The sequence below is a fragment of the Tupaia chinensis genome, unplaced genomic scaffold, assembly GCF_000334495.1.
Source record: "Tupaia chinensis unplaced genomic scaffold, TupChi_1.0 Scaffold146837_1, whole genome shotgun sequence".
Taxonomy (NCBI): Eukaryota; Metazoa; Chordata; class Mammalia; order Scandentia; family Tupaiidae; genus Tupaia; species Tupaia belangeri.
In genome coordinates, this window is record NW_006206691.1 from 2,411,886 (window position 1) to 2,431,967 (window position 20,082).

The 20,082-nt window shown below is 41.2% G+C and overlaps 1 protein-coding gene across 2 annotated transcripts in view; it reads left to right on the forward strand.

Annotated features, from left to right (window-relative positions):
* CTNNA2 (catenin alpha 2) overlaps positions 1 to 20,082 on the forward strand; it is a 917,008-nt gene that overhangs the window by 576,150 nt on the left and 320,776 nt on the right. For both annotated transcript variants that reach the window (XM_027768558.1, XM_027768559.1), the window contains exon 2: positions 13,375 to 13,455. In XM_027768558.1, the coding sequence (XP_027624359.1) occupies positions 13,375 to 13,455 (81 nt within the window). The remainder of the gene's footprint in view (positions 1 to 13,374; positions 13,456 to 20,082) is intronic.

Below are 20,082 nucleotides of genomic sequence, written 5' to 3' on the forward strand. Positions count from 1 at the left end.
CTGCTGAAACCTCTGGGGAAACAATCAAGCATTCTTTGTCTACAAAAAGCTTGGATTGTATTCTGCAGGCACATGAAGACATTAAATAATGTAAGATGATATATTGTTACCATGTACATTATTTGGTGCAGTACTCAACTGAAGGAAGTCGGGAGAGATCTTCATAGGCTGAATGAATCTAGAGTACTACCTGGAGGAGGAGGGTTTTGAGCAGTTCCTTGAAGAGTGGGTAGAGCTTGGTTAGGTGAATGGTAGATTGAAGGGAGAATAGCCACTTCCAGCCAGACATGGATATGAGGTTAAAACAGAGGCAGAAAGTTCGAGTTGTTGAGAAGGCACAAATAGATTAGTGATGTGGCTGTTTGAGACAAGTTTCTGAAGTCTCAAAATATAGGCCTAAGAATTTACTGAAAAAATAGACCTCTAGTGATAACACAGAACTAGAAATACCGAGCTAAGGAAGTGAAACTTCAGTTTTAGTAGACCATACTGAGGATGATAAGGAAGGGAAACAATAAAAGATGTGACATTGGAGGTCTATGGAGCGGGGAGAGGGGACCAGAGCTGTGGTCAGAGGGACTTGAGAAATAGTGTGACTCCTGGAGACTTTTTGATGGGCAAATTCTCCAGGTTAATGACTAACTGGATTTAGGGGAGAGATACAATAGGATTTAAGAGTCTGGCCCCTGATTAGTGCTGAGAAAACCCTGCGAGTGGGACCAGCAGTTAGCATAACGGCTATGTCGCTGAACTCCCATGTGGCCAACCACGATTTGAGTCCCAGTCCCGGGGGCTTAAATTCACGCCGGGCATGTGAGCGTGCTTGCCCAAGATCCCAAAAGGAGAATGGAATAGAAGGAATTGTGGCGTGGCTATCTCCCCTGGGGGGTGATTTCTCTCTTTCTGTCTCTCTGTCTCTCTCTGTCTTTCTGGCGAACGCAAGCACCCTATGGCAAAACCTCTCCAAAAAAAAAAGAAAAGAAAAGAAAAGAAAGAAAAGAAAACCCCCCTGTGAGTGAACGTGGATGCTCTACCAAGGCCTAAATCACCTGTGTCCTTGAGGGACTTTGAGGCTGTCCTTGAGGCTGTGTCCTTGAGGGACTTTGCATGAAGTCTTCCATGCCTACCACCAGCTTTCCAATGATTTTGGCCAAGTATTTTAAGAGTTTAATTTAGTTAGGCCTTTTTGGCTATAAGTGACAGATATCCCATACTGATAAACACACAAGAATTTATTAGCTTGTGATAGTTGATAATTCATTGGTAGATACTATGGCTTTGGGTAATGACTGATAGATGCTATAGCTTTTAGAGGCCAAATATTTCGTTTATTGATTTAATAAAACTTATTGAATTTATATTATTTGCCATAACACCAAGCTCTAAGGATATGATGACAAGCAAAACAACTATTTTGCAAGTCAGTGTATACTACAGACTAAATATGTTCACCAAAGTTTACATGTTGAAACCTAACCCCCAGTGTGACAGTATTTGGAAGTGAGAACCTTTTGGGAAATGATCAGGCCATGAGAAGAGAAGGGAAGTTAGCTTTTGTAGTCAATCAAATTGGCTCGTAACTCCCATTATATACTCTTTTAGACCATTTCAGTTGCTCTAAGAAAAATACCAAAAATGGAATGGCTTAACCCAACAGAAATTCTTGTCTCATAATCCTGATAAATGAGATTAGTGTCCTCATAAAGAGACCCCAGCAGAGGGTTGGACCCATAGTAGAGCACAACACACAGGAAGTTTGATCTCCTATGGCTAGGGTTCAAGTCCTGGCTCATGAGGCTTGCAATACATGTTAGAGATATGTGTGTAGGGCCAAGATCCTGAAAGGACAGAAAATTAGAGGAAAAAGAATGATGGTATGGCCAGGCCCCATTGGGGGTTACTTTCTCTATCTTTCATGTGCATTTATACATATTATGTTTTTTGTTTTTTGTTTTTTGTTTTTTTAAAAAAAAGAAGGGACCAGCAGTTAGTATAATGGCTATGTTGGTGGACTCCCACGTAGTTGATCGCTGTTCAAGTCCTGGACCCAGTGGCTTAAACTTATGCTGGGTGCGTGTGCATGCGTGCCCAAGATCCTGCGAGAAGAGAATGGAGGAGAAGGGATTGTGGCATGACCATCCCCCCTGGGGGATGATTTCTCGCTTTCTGTCTCTATGTCTCTCTCTGTCTGTCTGGCGAGAGCACGCACCCTATAGCAAAAAAACTCTAAAAAAAAAAAAAGAGAGATCCTCAAAGAATTCCTTCACCCCTTTAGCCAACTGGTGTGACTGCCAGTCAGAAGGTCACTGTCTATGAACAAGGTGGCTTCATCAGACACATTATCTGCTGGGGCCTGTTTGCTCGATCCAGCCAGCCCAGCTCTCTTGCTTTGTTTTGTTTTTCTTTTAATTGCCAGAGGGTTCATGCACTTGCTGTAGGAGAGGGAGAGAGAGAGAGAGAGAGAGAGAGAGAGAATGAGAGAGAGAGAGAGAGAAAGCACTCTCTACATGGGGGGTGATCACATCACAATCCTTTTCTATTTCTCCATCCCATCAGGATTTGGGGCACACACATGTTCACACTCAGAGTGTTTTCAAGCCGCTGGATCTAGGATTTGAACTGCAGTTGGCTATATGTATTCTGATCCCCATGTACGGGGCTCTCCTGATGTGCTACAGGGCCAGCCTGTCAGTGCTTTGAGCTATGATTTCTCAGCTTCTAGAATTATGAGACAAACATTTCTGTTGGGTTAAACCATTCAGTTTTTGGTATTTTTCTTAGAGCAACTGAAATAGCCTAAGAGAGTATATAATGGGAGTTATGAGCCAATTTGATTGACTCCAAAAGCTAACTTCCTTTCTCTTCTTTTTGCTTTCTCCTCTTTCTTTATATTCCCTTTTCACAACTCCTTTTCCCTCACTGTCCCCAATTTCTATCATAATCTCCCTGTTCCTGTTTCTCCTTTTGTTTTCTCTTTTCCTTCCCTTCTCAGCTATGTTTCTCTTTTTTCTGGGAATCTATTTTTGTAGATTCCCTGAGTAATTCAAGGTTTATCTGATAAACAGTTTACCAATCTCAGTGGGAAGAAATACACCTCCTTCCTAATCATCCCACCTACCACCTACAACCTACAGCTGATCTCATTGGTTTGGATATTTATCCTAAGTTTAATTCTTGGTTGAAAATCAGAAGGAAAAATTAGACAGTTGCTACTGACAGAACAGGGACAGGTCAATGGGAGGATAAGCATCATTGTGATCCGCCTTCCTGTGCACTGCCCAGTGGACATACTAATGATACTCTAATGGTGGGCAGGGCCTGGGGTTCTCACCAATAACACTATCTTGATTTTCTTAGATAATCCCTGACAAATCTTTCCATGGGCACTGATGAGGTCTGGCAGAAAAATGTCACAGATAAATCAACTTCTCTTTTTCCATCTTTACCTCTTCCCTCTCCTCTCCAGTACCCCAGGACTCGGGAAAGCGGGACTCTGAGATGGTCAGAGCACCCTGAAATCTCAACATTTGATTTGCTTTATGGTTACTGCTCAACTTTTATCCTTTCCGAAGAGATGCTATCTGTTTCTTTTCCAGGAGAAATGTCCTTAGCTAGTAACAAGGAAATATTTACAAAGGTACACATGGCTGACAATGATTTATACATAATATAAAGGTATTATGAAATGTTCAAAGTTCCATAAACAGTGGTGCTATGTGTCATAAGAATATGATTTCTATGTGTAGAGTTTCAGGGTAGGTGGGCAACCCTCCAAATACAATAGGATGACTGTTGGATCAATAGATAATTTTTTCTCCTCCCTCTTGTGGTCTAAATCACAGGTTTAAATGACAGCAAAATGCATTAGAGAGAGAGGACATGGTTCATTATCACTTCCTGCCATTCTGAGGACTTCAACTTCCACTTCTCTCAAGTGACAAAAATGTGAAGACTGGGCGTTTGATTAGCAACTCACATATCCAATTTATTCGAGGCACAGCTTTTCAGTATTTTAAAGATCCCTCATGCATGCAGTCAAGGTTGTAGGTGCTGTATAGGGAAAGGAAGAGAGTGATAGACATCTATCTTAATGACGTATTGATGTTATGCCCTGAAACTGATGTGCACTCATGGATCAGACAGAAGTTCTAGTATTGTACATTTTATTCCCAGGGCCCCATGTACTGGAGTGTGTATTTTGGGTGGGTTGAAAGACTAGAATGGGAATAGCTCCTAAAAAAAATACACATTTTCAGAGATAGACAAATTAATGTTCTTACTTTTTTGTTTTGTAAATTAGGGAGTTGGTAAGAGTTGTATATTATTCAGCATATTAATGTAAATATATTCATGCATATTCAATCTTTCAGAAGGTGCGATGGATAGTAATATAGTGAGAGAGAAAGGAGAAATAATATTCCCGTCCAAAGTGGAAGGGTCTTTATTGTCAAAGGGGCGAGAGGGTAGTATTATAAAAAACTGTGGAAATAAAATACTGTGGTTTTCTAGAAAACGCATCATAAAAATCAACATTTCAGTTAATGGCCTAATCCTTCTGTTATGACTAAGCTGGAAATAGAAAGGTCTTCCTGACAGCATCTGATAATTTGGCAAACTGGACCTAAATTCAGAGCCAGAAGATGGGAGAATAAAGGATGTCCTATAAAAACCCAAATCAGGAAATGTACTCCTTTCCCTCTCATCAATTCAAGCCATGGAGCTGCCCTAAATGTGTTTTGTAAAATAGTGCTCAAAGACAAAAACAAATAAAGTTTAATAAACACGCACCTCCCTAGCACAGCAGATGGCAGCTAGGAGAGGCGCCTGCAGCAGTGTGGGAGAGAACTCCCGCCTGTCCTCATTTTTAATAACGGTAGTTATTAAATGGTGATTTCTATTGCAGATTCATGCTCCCAAGGAAAGATAAAGAAGGGGAAGGGGAGCAGGTCCTGACACACAAGGTCTGTGGACAAAAAGTGACAGGAAATAAACCTCACACGGAGATTTTTTTTTTTGCGGGGGGGCGGGGATTCTTCAGGGTGCGTGCACTTAGCAGAAAGACAGAGAGAGACAGAGAGAAATCACGAAATCACCCCCCGGGGGAGGGATGGCCACACTGCAATCCCTTCTCCTCCATTCCCCTCTCAGGATCTTGGGCACTCATGCACATGCTCCTCGGAGTAAGTTTAAGCCACCGGGTCCGGGACTCGAACCCTGGTTGACTACATGGGAGTCCAGTGACGTAGCCATTATGCTAACTGCTGGTCCCCATACTGAGATTTTGTGGATGCCTTTGAAGAGAAACACATGAAACATGAAATCACAGAATCTTGGAATTTTAGAGAGGGGAGGTGGTTTAACTATAGAACAGGAAACGCTCTGGACTGGGATTCTGGAGGTCCCAGTAAGGCGCTAATGAGCTATAGGTGATCAGAATGAGACTCATCTCCCGTGAGGGGAGCGAGGCTGTAGGGAAGGAGGGACAGCTGATGCGGACTGGGTTCACTCTGCTGGTCGAGTTCAGGGCTGAACACTTTACCGCTTCTGTCCCTCCTAATGTTCACTATAATCCACAAAGCTAGTATTTAGCTCCATTTTAGAGATAAGAAAACCCCGCTGCATACCAGTTTTCAGCTTTTTCTGCAGCGCTGTGATTGCAGCCCTAACACAGGAAGAGTGGCTTTGTGCTCTCCATGGTTAGTAAGAATTCTTGGTGTTTCTTGTGGCACCCATACTCCACAGTCCGGCAGCTTGTCTCTGACTCCTTCATTCTATGGATAACTCTGGAGTCTAGAGAAATTGCCAGGTTCCTCATGTAGTTCCTGGCAGACAGAGAGAAAAAGAGAGTGGTTACAAAGAACTTTTCCCCTCTTCTGTTCAGCAGACAGAGAATAAGTGGATGACTGATTTAAAATCCCACACTTCCAGTTTATTGTTTGGCGACAATGTCAAAATGAAAACTGAGGTCTCCTTTCACTTTAATTGATTAACAATTTTTAGCTTATAAAACTTGGAGGTTGGGACCCAGTAGATGGCATAATGGTTACGTCGCTGGGCTATCATGTAGTCAACTGTGGTTCAAGTCCCAGACCCAGTGGCTTAAAACTCACGCCAGGCACATGTGCGTGCGTCCCCAAGATCCTGAGAGGAGAATGGAGGAGAAGGAATTGAGGCGTGACCATCCCCCTAGGGGGTGATTTCTAACTTTCTTTCTCTGTCTCTCTAGTGAGCACACACACCCTATAGCAAAAATCTTTCTCAAAAACAAATAAAAACTTGGAGGGCAAGGAGAAACCTGGATGAGGCTACGGTTGAATGCCTGGGAACTAGAATTTGTTCTCAATGATCATATCCTTAGTAACACAGGTATCGAAGAACCTAGTACGTAAAAAGACTGAGCCAAAGTTTCTTAGCCCTATTTCACCTCTTAGAAATATCCCAGATTGGTTCTCTATTTTATACAAACTGCCCCAAATATTCCTTCCTTAAAGAGACACAATTGTTTCCATTAGGGGTTCTAGCTTTTGGCTAGGTTTCCATATGTCATTTGCCTGGCTGTAGAAAGTAGACATACAGGTGATCCAAAATTAGTTTCTATGTAGTTTCTAAATCAATTCTTTCATGATTTTCCATGGTAAAAATACTTTCCTAATTACCCTGAATACTGTTAAAGACTTTCGTTGTTTCCAGCACATTGGCATTGTGATGGATTGGCCTGCTCACCCTGGGAAGAAGACGTGGCATGCATTATGCTTTCTACTGTGCTATGCGAAAACTCAGACATTTCGAAAAACAGGGTGAATTATTAGTCTAAGACCACAGAACGTAATAATAATAATAGGATCTGGGCCTACGAATCAGGACTCTGTTTCTGCCCATGTTTGTCTGCTCTCTGATTGGCTTCCTGTCCAATTTATTCCAATAGTTTAAAATTATTTTCACATGTGGGTAAACAGAACAGGAGCATATGGCATGATGCCTTGCAAGTCCCCATTTGCTGTGCAAGTCTAAGCACTGACTGCCTTCCACATTTATCCTGTACACATACCTTATTTAATGACATTGGAGGGCTGGCCAGTGGTCCGGTCATTAAGGTGGCTGGATCTCACAAGACTGACTGCACAAGTTGGAGTCCTGGACCTGGTGACTTGACAAAAACGTTGGGCCCATGTATGTGCATGCTCAAAGTCCCAAAAGGAGGGAGTCATGGAGGAGAAGGAATTGTGACCTGACCATCCCCCATGGGAGGTGCTTTCTCATTTCCTCTTTCCCCTCTCTCTCTGTCTTTGTCTCTCCCCAGTGAGTGTATATACCCTTTAACAAAACCACAAAAAAAAAGAGATTAGAGGGTCAGTCACATAGCTTAATGGTTAAAGGAGCCAGAACCCACATGGCTGACCATGGTTTGAATCCCAGACCTAGTGGCTTGAAAAACATTCTGGGTGCATGAATGTGGGTGTCTCAAATCCTGACAAGATAGAGAAATGGAGGAGAAGGGCTTGGGGCATAAGCACAACCCATTGAGGGATGTATTGTTTTGTCAGAAAAGTCATGACATCGTTTTGCAACAGATGGCACTAGTTCATTTTTGGGAGTACTAGAGATGTTTGCATCTATGTTATTGCTATGTCATTTGACAGCCCACAGTTCTAGTTTCATTCTAAAACAAAAATTAAGCAATTTGATTCTGTTTTGGAGGTTTTACAAGTGGGAAATGGAAGACCAAAGTGCACATTTTCGCCAGATTTTACAGTTTTACTTCTGTAAAGGGAAGACCGCGTGCCAAGCTTGTGAAAAGTTGCATAAAGTTTACAGTGACAGCACTCTACAGGAACACCAGTGCAATGATGGTTCATGAAATTCCATCCTGGTGATTTTGATCTCAATGATGCTTCTCAGTCAGGGAGGCCCACTAAGGTTGATGACAGCAAAAGGTTGATGACAACAAAATTAAGCCAATGATTGAGTCAAACCCATGTTACACAACACAAGACATTGCAAAAATATTGAACATCCCTCATTCAAGCATTCACAACCACCAGAAGAAGCAGGGATATGTAAACAAGCTTAATATTTGGGTTTCTCATGAACTCAAAGAAGTTCATTTGACAGCACGTCTGAACATTTGTGACATGCTCATTAAACGTGAAGAAAATGATCCTTTTTTGAAGTGACTAATGACTGAGTGACTGATGATAAAGAGTGGATTGTTTACAACGATGTGGTGCTCAAGCCGTCTTGGTCCTGACGTGGTGGTTTGGCTCCAACAACTTTGAACAAAGGCATTCATGAGAGGACAGTTAAGCTCTCCGTGTGGCGGGATTTTAAAGGTGTGTTTTTTGAGCTCCTACCATGGAACCAATCAATTTGAATGTGTTCTGTTGGCAATTGGACAGTTTGAACAAATCCATCCTCCAGAAACGTCTTGAGCTTGTTGATCGTAAAGGAGTTGTGTTCCATCACAATGCAAGACCACACTCAAGTTTGATCACCTGTCAAAAATGATTGGAGCTTGGATGGGATGTGTTGCCACACCCACCATACTCACCTGACCTTGCGCCATCAGAATTCTCTTGGTTTGCTGTTTTCAAAACTCCTTGCATGGTATATCATTCAGTTTAGATGAGACTATAATTCAGCACCTTGTTCAGTTTTTCACCTCTAACGATAGGTCCTTTTATGAACAAGGAATTATGAAGCTCACTGAAAGATGGCAAAAGGTTATCGAACAAAACAGGCAAAATATCATTGATTGATCTTTGTTCTTTAAATAAATGACCTTTGAGAAACATAGAAAAATATGTCATAACTTTCCAACAGTCCAGCATTTTCCCTTCCCCTCTCTCTCTTTTTGTCTCTTTCTGGCAAGTGCACACATCCTCTGGAAATTAAAAAAGGAAATGTATTGGGGCTAACAAAGGGTCAGTAAATTGACTGTTTTGGCTAGTACTCCCAATTCCTAAATTCTGGCCTTTCCATTAATAATCTCCAGCCTCCCCAAAGAGTGACAACAGATATGGCACCCAAGTCAATTGCATTTCTGAATTGCCTTCAGCCAAAGACTTGAAAGGTGGAAAAATTCAGGATCACAAGTATGAAGCCCACAAATGTTCAACAGCAAGAACATGAGATACTAGAGTCATTAGAGACTCCCTGGGCTTGCAGATCCAAACATAATCAGTGGTAATCACAGTATTTTTTTTTTTTTATAAAAAAACTCTTAGGAAGATAATTCATCTCTATAGCTAGTTAAACTGATCTGTTAATATATGGGGAAAAGACTGGACCATTTCATTCTCTGTCCTTCTGTATCCCAACATCGTTTTCTTGTCTTGATGCCTTTTTTTTAAAAAAATAGATTGACCCTTAGTAATTATACGTATTTATTGGGTATGGTGTGATTTTTAAAATACATGAATATAATGTGTATTGATCAAAGTAGGGTAATTAGCATATCTAGCACCTGAAATATTTTTTTGGTTTGCGTGTATGTGTGTGTGTGTTGAGAGCATTTAAATTCCTCTCTTAGAGTTATCTTGAGGTGTACATATATCATTAACTACAGTGCTATAGAAACTTTCAATCTGTTCTTCCCCTCTAACTGTAATTTTGTATCCCTTAGCCAATGCCACCCTATCCTACCCACCCCCACCCTCTACTTTTCCCAGCTTCTGGTAAACACTATTATACTCTCTGCTTCTAGAAAATCCAATTCTTTATCTCCTACATGTGGTTAAAAAGATATGGTAGATGTCCTTCTGTGCCTGGCTTCTACTTCACTTAATATAATGTCCTCCAGACTCATTAATGCTGCTATGAATGACAGAATTTCATGCTTTTCTATGGTTGAATCGTATTCCATCATGTACATAATACCACGTTTTCTTTATTCATACATCTGTTGTTGATGAACTCAGGTTGATTCCATATCTTGGCTATCGTGAATAGTGCTGCAATAAACATGGGGCTTTCTTTTTGCCACTCAAGGTACTTCTTTTTTTTTTTTTGGAGAGATTTTTGCTAAAGGGCACGTACGCTCGCCGGACAGACAGAGAGAGACATAGAGACAGAAAGCGAGAAATCACCCCCCAGGGGGTTGGTCACACAGCAATCCCTTCTCCTCCATTCTCCTCTCGGGATCTTGGGCACGCATGCACACGTGCCCGGCGTGAGTTTTAAGCCACCAGGTCCGGGACGCGAACTGCGGTCAACTACATGGGAGTCCAGCGACATAGCCATTACGCTAACTGCTGGTTCCCAAGGTACTTCTCTTCTTCCTGTTCCAATCTTACCCAGGGCTTAGGGTCCAGTCAGATTTTCCTTCCCCGTGTGAGATCACTTGGCTTCTTCCCAAATGCAACACCTTTTCCCTCTTCTGAGCAGTTCAGCCCTTCAGAGTGCTGGTCTCTGCACAGCTGTTATTATTGCTCTGGTTGGCTCACCTGTGTTAGAAGCTTCTAGACAGAACCAGAACCCTCACTATCCATGTGCTCCCCCTCAGTGTCCAACATGATGCCTCACAGCTAAGGGTGTATAGATTACAGTTGCAGATTATCCATGCCAGAAGGACACCAAATCCTTGTGTTACTCTTCTCACAGAATGGAACCGTGCTGACTCCCTCCCGTTTCCATAACAACCCCAGTTACAGTCTGAAGCATTGCCCCTACCCTTGGGGGCAGGCTTGCCAGATTTAGCACATAAAAATACAAGACACTCATAGGGCCAGCATATGGCATAATGGTTATGTTGCTGTACTCCCATGTAGTTGATTGAGGTTCAAGTCCCAGACCCCACAACTTAAACTCATGTCCAGCATGTGTGCATATGTGCCCAAAATCCTGGGAGGAGATGGAGGAGAAGGGATTGTGGCGTGGCCACCTCTCTGGGGAGCTATTTCTCACTTTCTGTCTCTCTGTCAAGCATACGTGCCCTATAGCAAAAATTGTTCTCTGAATAAAAAAAAAAATACAGTACATTCGAACTTAATTTCAGATAAATAATGCTTTCTTTTAGTATAAATATACCCTCCAAATTTTAAAGTTTAGAGTCTAAAAATGCCATTTGATGCTACACTAACACAGTTCATCTCACTCTCCTCTCTCTAATCCCAGCTCTGCTGGATTCTGTGTTTAAGATTTTGATATTTTGTTCAATATGTTTTTTTTGCATTAATTTTGATTTTTAAAAATATTCCATTAAAATGTCGTTTATTTTGATTATGGAGTTCTCCTCTTAAATATTACAAATGTCTCACTCCCCTTCCTCCAACTCTAGGCCTGTTGCAATCCTGCATTTCTCGTTTGTAAATGGTGACAAAGATGTCACTGACAAGATGAAATGAACCCAGCCTCAGGCCCTAGTAACCACTTAGTAATTAATTTGTGTAGCCAAATTATCTTGTACTTTTTTTTTTCCCCAGAGAGATTTTTGCTATAAGGAATTTGTGCTCTCCAGAGAGACAAAGAGACAGAAAGTGAGAAATCACCCCCCAGGAGAAATGATCATGTAGCTATCCCTTCTTCTCTAGTCTCCTCTCGGGATTTTGGGCAAACACGCATATGTGCCCAGCGTGAGTTTTAAGTCGCCAGCTTCCTGGGAATCAAACCAATTGACTACACGGGAGTCCAGTGATGTAACCATTATATCATCTGCTGGTCCCTGACTTGAACTTTTTCAAAGGTTATTCAGTTATTTCTTAAGAGAGAGAAAGACAAGCACCTCTAACGTGGTCTTCAGGCCCCATTCCCCACCTGCAGCCTCTGCCAGTCCAGATCGTAGGCACATGTGCAAATGCAGATTCTGTGTGCTCAGGGAGGTCCCAAATGTGAACCTAGCCCCTTTCTTTCCTTTCTTTTTTTGCTAGGGGGCATGTGTGCTTACTAGAGAAAGACAGAGAAAGAGAGCAAGGGAGAGGAGAAAGCATCCCTCATGGGGAATGGGTGATGCCACAAACCCTCTTCCTCTCTCTCTTCATTCTTTGGGGATTCTGGGCACACATGCACACGTGCCCAGCATGTTCTCCCGCCAGGTCCAGACTCGAACAATGCTTTCAGCCTTCCTGTATAGGTGTGCGTTACTCTTGTAGTAATGGGAGTACCATTCCTAGCCCCCTTCAATTTTTTTTTTAACATTAAAGACTTCAGTGATTCAATGTCCTTTTGTTATATCCACATTTTAAACCAAACTTAGTTTTAAACTTTTTAAAAGTACATTTCTTATTACTTGAATAAATGGAAAGGATGTAAAGAAATTTGTAATTCTGAGAATGATCATGACCCAGACTTCCACAGAAGTGCCCCATATTTTGATGACACACGTCCTTTTGTAAGGAGAAAACCAAAAAGACAAGGAAGAGCCTCGGGCTGAGGAACTTGAGGCACTCCTGAATATGGAGAGGCAGGTGTTGGGGTCACAGGTGCTATGCCTTCACATTCCACATTCCCTTGAAAGAGAAAGCTGCGCATTCTTCTGCATCCATGTTTGTTTTCTAGCAAAACAATCCTGATACGTTATCGTTGTAAAATATTGTTCATTTTATTTTAAGCTCCTTCTACTAACAAACTTGATCCCTGAAAGGGTCACCATATGCGTTTAGGGGACAGGGAAGAAAAATGGGGATTTGTATAATTTTAGATGGCTGAAAATGTACACACACATGAACACACACACACACATATATATATACACACACACCCTGGTTTTTGCTTTTTAATGAAAACCTTATAGGGCTATGCATCAGCTATTTGTTCAAAGGAAAAGAAAAAGGTTAATCAAATGATTTGCAGAAAAGACTTATTGCATTAAACCCAGCCTACAGATCTGATGTTTACATATTTCAGTTTTGCATGCCCATTACAGTCATAAGGGAAGTTTTCCTCATGACCTCAAGTTCTAGGTTACAATATGGCCTATAAAATATTGGTATAAAATTCTGAATTCTGGTAATACACTTAAAATCCTTTTCTATTTAGTTTCTGTCATCTCAGTTATCTTCTGTTCAAAAGTGTGGTTACAGACTACAGAAGCAGAAAACATTTGTAATTGAAGGCAAAAAAATGAAACATAGTGTTTATTTATCACTAAGTGTCTGGGGGGAAAAAAAGAAAATGTAGATTTGCATGGAGTTGAATGTGGAGAGGTGTATAACCATCCAGAGAATGTGCTAATTTTTATACATTGTAATTTTTATTTGAGGGGGAAAAAACCTTAGAAACCAAATCATACTGGTTATATATATAAAGGAACTCTTTATTTAAAAAAAAAATTGATCCGAATCTACAACTCAGGTGTTTTCATAAGTGATTTTTAGCTTTTAATGAATGTCTCTAACATTGAAATTTCTAACCCAGAAATTATTTCTCTTTTCTTAATAGACTGGAAGGAAAGAAAAAGGAGATCCTCTAAACATTGCCATTGACAAGATGACCAAGAAAACAAGAGATCTAAGGAGACAGGTACTGTTTTTTGTTTTTCTTTTCAGTGCATGGTATGTAGTGTTGGTGTCCAATAATGCCCCTTTGCATGGTGCCTTCTTAGAGCTGGTGGTCAGGTTTTATGACAGAAAAGTGTACCTCACCACTGTGGAGATTGCCAAGCAGACAATTTTGCTGGTTGCAAATCTCATGATGGCAACAAAGCCTGATGGGGCAGCCTCTCATTGCCCAAACACAGTCTTCTCTGGTGGAAATATGGTGAATCCACTGCCTTCTACTTCTGGTTTGCAGTTTTCCAAGCCCTGGTCTACCAAGAACCTATCTCTGATCTCTTCTTCTTCTTACTTATCAAAATCTCCAGGTAGTAAACAATAAACCGGAACACGAATGGTCAGTGAGAAGTACAGCTCTTAATCTGGTGGGCTAACTAAAGTCTCCGCCCCAGTGTATTCCTTTGAGGACACACATGTAGGAGAGATTCTGCTTGTCTGATGGTTGTTTGCGATGCAAGGAACCAAAGCAAAGAGAGTCAGATGCTTTAAATGGCTAATGGTGTCAGTGTTTCTTGGGGAGAAAAATCTTTGGTCAGGGTAAAAATATTGCATGAAAAGTCAGATGTCATCTCGAAACCCTTATTATGTGTGTCCATGTTGATTTTTACTTTCTTTGGTAGTATTGTTTCTCTAGAAGAGAGGATCCCAACCATTGAGTGATAATAAAGCCCCCTCTTACTGATCTCTGCCTGGGAGGCATCCTGTTTCCTACCGGTTACTTTTGTAGATGTCCATGTCATTCAATAAGTGTGGGTTTGTGTTATCCGCTAGAAACAACCACTTCAAGAAGCAGCCCCTGCTATATTGTGTCCAGCTGGATAAGCTGGTTTAGCATGCCTGTATCTAGCATGTAACTCCATAGCTCATCAAGGACAAGATGAGTAAAGTCCCTGGGCAACAATGGCCAAAAGTGTTTTACAAATAGTCTGAATAAGAGGAACACGTTACTTCTGATCATTGCTGGGGAACTTCTCGGCTCTTTTCAAGATATTGCTGAGGGACCAGCAGATGCATACTGATTGCATTGCTGAACTCACATGTAATTGACCATGGTTTGAGGCCTGGACCCAGCAGCTTAAAATTCATGCCAGGTACATGTGCTTATGTGGCCAGAATCTCAAGAGGAGAATGAAGGAGAAGGGATTGTGGTGTGGCCATACCCCCTGGGGGGGGTGTGATTTCTCACTTTCTCAGTCTGTGTTTCTGGTGAGCACATCTGCCCTATAACAAAAATCTCTCTTAAAAAAAAAAAAAAAACGATATTGCTGAAGGTGGCGACATTGGAGCTAATGTCACAATCAGTTCTGGAATAGGATGGCTCTAGTTTAATTGCCCAGATAACAAGTCCTTTGGGAAAAAGCATTTTCTTTTCATTTTACCTTGAAATGAGACAAAATAAAACATTGTCTTTTTAGGTATTAGTAAGTAATACCAAACAGATATGTGATCAGGCTTGCCTGTCCTGTCCCTCTTAATTTTTCCTCCATATTGCTGTCTGATATGAAATGATGTGGGGAGTTGGAATGAGGATGGAGGTAGACACTGACTCAACTCTCTGGGGCCCTGGATTTCTGTAATAGTTCTGGTACTTTCCTGGCAATGTGGTTGGAGATCCTTTGTCTCTTAATCTCTTTTTATGAATGAAAGTAGCAAGCATCAGAAAAGTCATGATGCAGTTTTACATAGAAAAACACAGAAAAATATGCCATGGCTTTTCCCAGTGCCCTAATGGATATATAATCCCTCTTTGAGCTGTATAAGATTATATGACTCCAAGGAAAAATCCTCACTCCTTTCCTGTGCCAGAGGTCTTGGTGCCTGACAATCACAGATGTTAAAAGTACTGAGAAGATATCCCCAAGTTTGTATTTGGCTACATTGTCAACTAGGTAAAAATTTGTGAATCTGGTCTTCCCATCTCCAAGATTTCTTGGTTTTAGCAAGTATTACACTTTTTTCCCCCATCCAGCAGCCACCATTCTGAGGTGTCTCTCCTTTTTGACTTTACACAGCAAGTTTTTTTGTTTAAGTTTTTGGTCTTATTATGAAGGGATTAATACATTATGCTTGGGAACCAGCAGTTAGCGTAATGGCTATGTCGCTGGACTCCCATATAGTCGACCGTGGTTCACGTCCTGGACCCGGTGGCTTGAAACTCACGCCGGGCACGTGTGCGTGCGTGCCCAAGATCCCGAGAGGAGAATGGAGGAGAAGGGATTGCGGCGTGACCATCCGCCCTGGGGGTTGATTTCTCGCTTTCTGTCTCTATGTCTCTTTCTGTCTGTCTGGCGAGCGCATGCGCCCTATAGCGAAAATCTCTAAAAAAAATAAAAAAAATAAATAAATACATTACGCTTTATTGTGGTATTAAAATTCCAGAAAAAAAGTCAACTCTCTTTAGCAGAGGACAGTGGTGAAATGTGAAGGTTGAATTTACAGTGAATTTTATGTGATTGAGTGTCAAGCTCCTTAGAGAGCTTCCTATAGGGTAACAATGGATGGAGCAGATACTCCATCATCTCTTGTGCTTGTGATATTTTTTACTTCACCTTTCCCAAAGATACAGAGAAATAAGGATAAAAAGAGAATTGTTTCATGGTATTAAGATCCAACAGTTACAGCACAATTTCACACCACACCCATGGATTTGGTTCAAACATCTTTTTCTTTCCCAGTCTGCCTTTCTAGGACTAAGATGGTCCCCATCTGTCAGTTCCATCCTATCCATATGTTGGGATATTTTTGTCTTTCTTCCCATCTCTTCTGCCTCTCCATGTACACCTGTAGTGGTGCAAAAGCTTCTCTGAGCTAAATTGAAGCTACCTAGCACATGTGCCTGTGGAACATTTAACCAGTAATTTGCTTGGCTCAAGTAGGTCACAGCTTAGATCCGGTAGCCAGTTATTTGGATGAACAGGTTTTACCTGAGCCTCTGACAGCTCAGATGCATAATGGCCCAGTGAATGCTGGTGGCTGAAAATGAATATTCTCCTACTGCTGGGAGACTTTCTGTTCTTTCAACAACAGATTAACCTTTGCTAGAGCAGTTTCTCAATGAGGACCATCAGTTATTCATGTCCACTCCCTGGTACCTATATATTTCTTTATGCAATATTTAGAGAAATCAAACCTCATAGGGGAAAAAAAAGGCAGTCTAAGATTTTAATCGAAAAAGAGAAATGATTTCTTGTGACTTTCAAAAACTTTCACTCTTTCAATCTCCTGCCCCTTCCTCAGAGCCTTTAGGTTGGGCAGTGTTCTTCAGAAGGGTGACTGTGAAGCCTTGCACGGTGCTAGTCAACAAATTTTGAAGAAATAGTGTTGATCATGGTCATTGTGTTGGACTTCCCTAATGAAAGAGAGTTAAACTTGTACGCATTTTAAAAAAAAGTAATTGAATAAAAAGGACTTCCATTTAAGTATCCAAGAATTCCCAAGGATGTAGAACCCTCCTAAGGCAGTATATCTCAAGGAACTAGGGAGTCATAAATTGTGAAAAAGTTTACAGGAACCCAGGGGTATTATTTAAAGCTGATTGGCATGGATCCATTTTGCCAATTAAACGCATGACAGTAGGCAGTGGTAGAACAGAAACCTCTTAGGAGTATTTTATTTGGAATTAAAAATGGATTTAGGGCAATGTGACTGCCAGCTTTAAGCAGTGTGTTCTAATTTTAGAGTGATGGGCACAGTAGGCATCATGTCTGAACTATTGTCACTGCTGTGACTCTGGATTCAGCCCATTGTGGAGACAAAGGCTTTGGCTGACTCCTTGTCTGGGGGCCTACTGGCCCACATGGTCTATTTATGCCGAGGACCAGGCAGTGTCAGCCAGCTGCACCTCAAGGTCCTTCTTCTACGTACACCTGTGAACGATTCTAGGCACAGTCTCTTATTTTTCTCCTATTTACAGGGGTGTTGGCTTATCCTGGTTATTATTTTGATTCTTTTATTAATTTTTAGTTGACAAGCATATCAGGATGCAAATGTTCCCTATGAGAAGCTAATAAATAATAACCATAACATTCTGGTGTTGTTGAACTAGTGACTCTCACTCCCCAAATTAATCAAGGGCCTAATTCTTATCCTTTCATCCGTCATAGCCATCACAATGGTTCAAGTGATGAGAATCAGTGAGGTCAACTTGACCAAGTTTCAATTTTGCTATTACAATCGAAACATTTCAACAACAACAACAAAATACCATGAATAGAATGCTTTATGTTGGGATGAATACTTAGTAGAATGGTAATATAACAAAGGATTAAAGACCAACAAGCAAAATGTCAATAGATGGTAAGTTTAAAGGTCGCTTTATCAAGACCTAACTGGCTCCAGTTAGGACTACAGAAAATCTTCCAAGATTAATTGGAGGTAATTAAAGAGTTTCTTCAGCTGAGCTCTTTGTGACCCAGTTCCTTATAAAAAGAGCTATTGTGGAAGGTGTACAGGCGTCAGTGAGAGCTTGTAAAATGAGAGTCCACAAAATGTAAATGAAATTATACCCCATATGTATGGAGTCTGTGCTCTGAGTACCACGGAAACTTCCCTCCCTGTAGTGACCACATTTAATCCTCATTCTAGCTCTGTGAAACGGAAACCACTGTCACCATGGCTGTTTCATAGACAAGGATGTGATGGCAATCCACCCACAGCTACATAGGGTGTGGACACGTTGAGGTTTCAGCTCACACAGTCTGACTGTAAGATCTTTGTGACCTTTACCCCATCTTCCCTTGCCATAGAACCAGCAAATGCCAGTGGGTAATCCATATACTATTAGGTGGTCGGGAAAATCATGATGTATTTTTCTAGGCTTTCCTATGCAAAACTGCTTCATGACTTTCCCAACGACTCAATAATTCGCCCTGGGGATGGGGGTGGGGGGTAAAGTGGAGAAGAAGGAGAGGTTGCATAGGTGCTTTGTGGTTTTCCACAGTGCTTCCTAGAATTTGGGATGGATGATGTGTGTATGCTATAGAGAGAGAAAAGAATCTCTGGTGGATGTCAAAAGCAGGGTTCTCGTTTGTGATGTGGTATCATCTCTTGGGTCTCCAGCTGTTACGGTTCGCTGGCTAGCCTTTTGAAAAAGTGCCATAATGTTTAGGTATCTGGCTGCTCAAAGTGTGAATTACTGACTTTCTAAAACATTTACAGAGAAAGGGAATGTTAAAGCATTTGATTGTTTTTCTCACATCTGCTCATGATAGGCCCCATTATTTTTAGATTCACTGTAAGAAAATGTTAAAATCATTTATTTCTGGATTTGAATCTGTTTTTCTTCATAGAGAGAAAAGGCTATCTACTGGGTTGTTGGAAAAGTCATGACACATTTTTGCACAGAAAAAAGTAGAAAAATACATCATGACTTTTCTGACAACCCAATATATGACTCTAACAACAAAAGCGATAGAATATTGGCTTTCCCTAAATGTTAAGGTTTTTATTCTTCAGTTTGAAACCTTAAGTCAGTGTTAATAATCTTTGGAACTTGGTCCCTAGGTCAGATTGTGCCCAGTGTTGTGGAAGCTTGGAGATTATAAATAATCATGTGGCAAAAGGAATTTGAAATAGAGAGTTTAAGCTACTCAGAGACAGCTGAACAGAAATGGGATTAGAAATACTAAAAATCAGAATCAAAATGGCCAGGAGGAGAGGGCCAGAGGATGAAGGAAAGGATTCAAGAATGCTGTGAAAGACCATCCCTTGGACATGCCCCTCCATCATGGGTTCTACGTTCAAGCCATCTCTCCCCTAGGGGAACCCCGATGGTAGACTACTACATAGTTATTTACCTCCTGGAAAACACCCTCGAGACCAAGTGCAAGGTACATGATTTCATCAGTTGGAAACAATCCTTGAAATATTGCTGTGGGCAAGATCTGCCCTTGGCAATGCCCTGTTCAATTCCTAAAGCAGCGTACTTTGTTTCTATGAGCCAGCATATGGTTGATTGTTCACATATTAACTCAAATCTGTGGAGGACACCAGGCTTGACCTCTTTTTCACTACCAGGTTTTGATCGCAGAAAAGCCCAGTGGCTTGATCAATGTCGGTTAATCAAATAACACACTATATTGAGCAGAGGGATTTATAACGTGCATGAATAGAAAAACTCTGTTAAATGGACGCTTCAACTACTGATTTGTTTCCTTCTGCTAATTTCTCCACCTTCTGGCAGTTAAAGAAAAGTGAGAAAGAAAAAGGAGTAAAGAACAATGACTAAGTCCCAGAACACATTCTAGAGAATGTCTCCATTTGATTTAATCTCTGACACCATCTCCTGTTTTGGGCACTGGGAAAGCCATTAAGAATCCTGGTCCTTAAGGACCAGCAGATGGTGTAATGGTTATGCCGTTGAATTCTCACACAACTGACTATGGTTTGAGCCTCAGACCTTGTGCCTTAAAACTCATGCCAGGTGCATGTGCATGCATGCCTGAAATCCCAAGAGGAGAATGGAGGAGAAAGAATCGTGGTATGGCCATCTCCACTGGCAGTTTATTTCTCACTTTCTGTCTCTCTTGCAAGCTCACTTACCCTATAGCAAAAATCGCTCTCTCAAAAAAAAAAAAAAAAAAAAAAAAAGAAACCA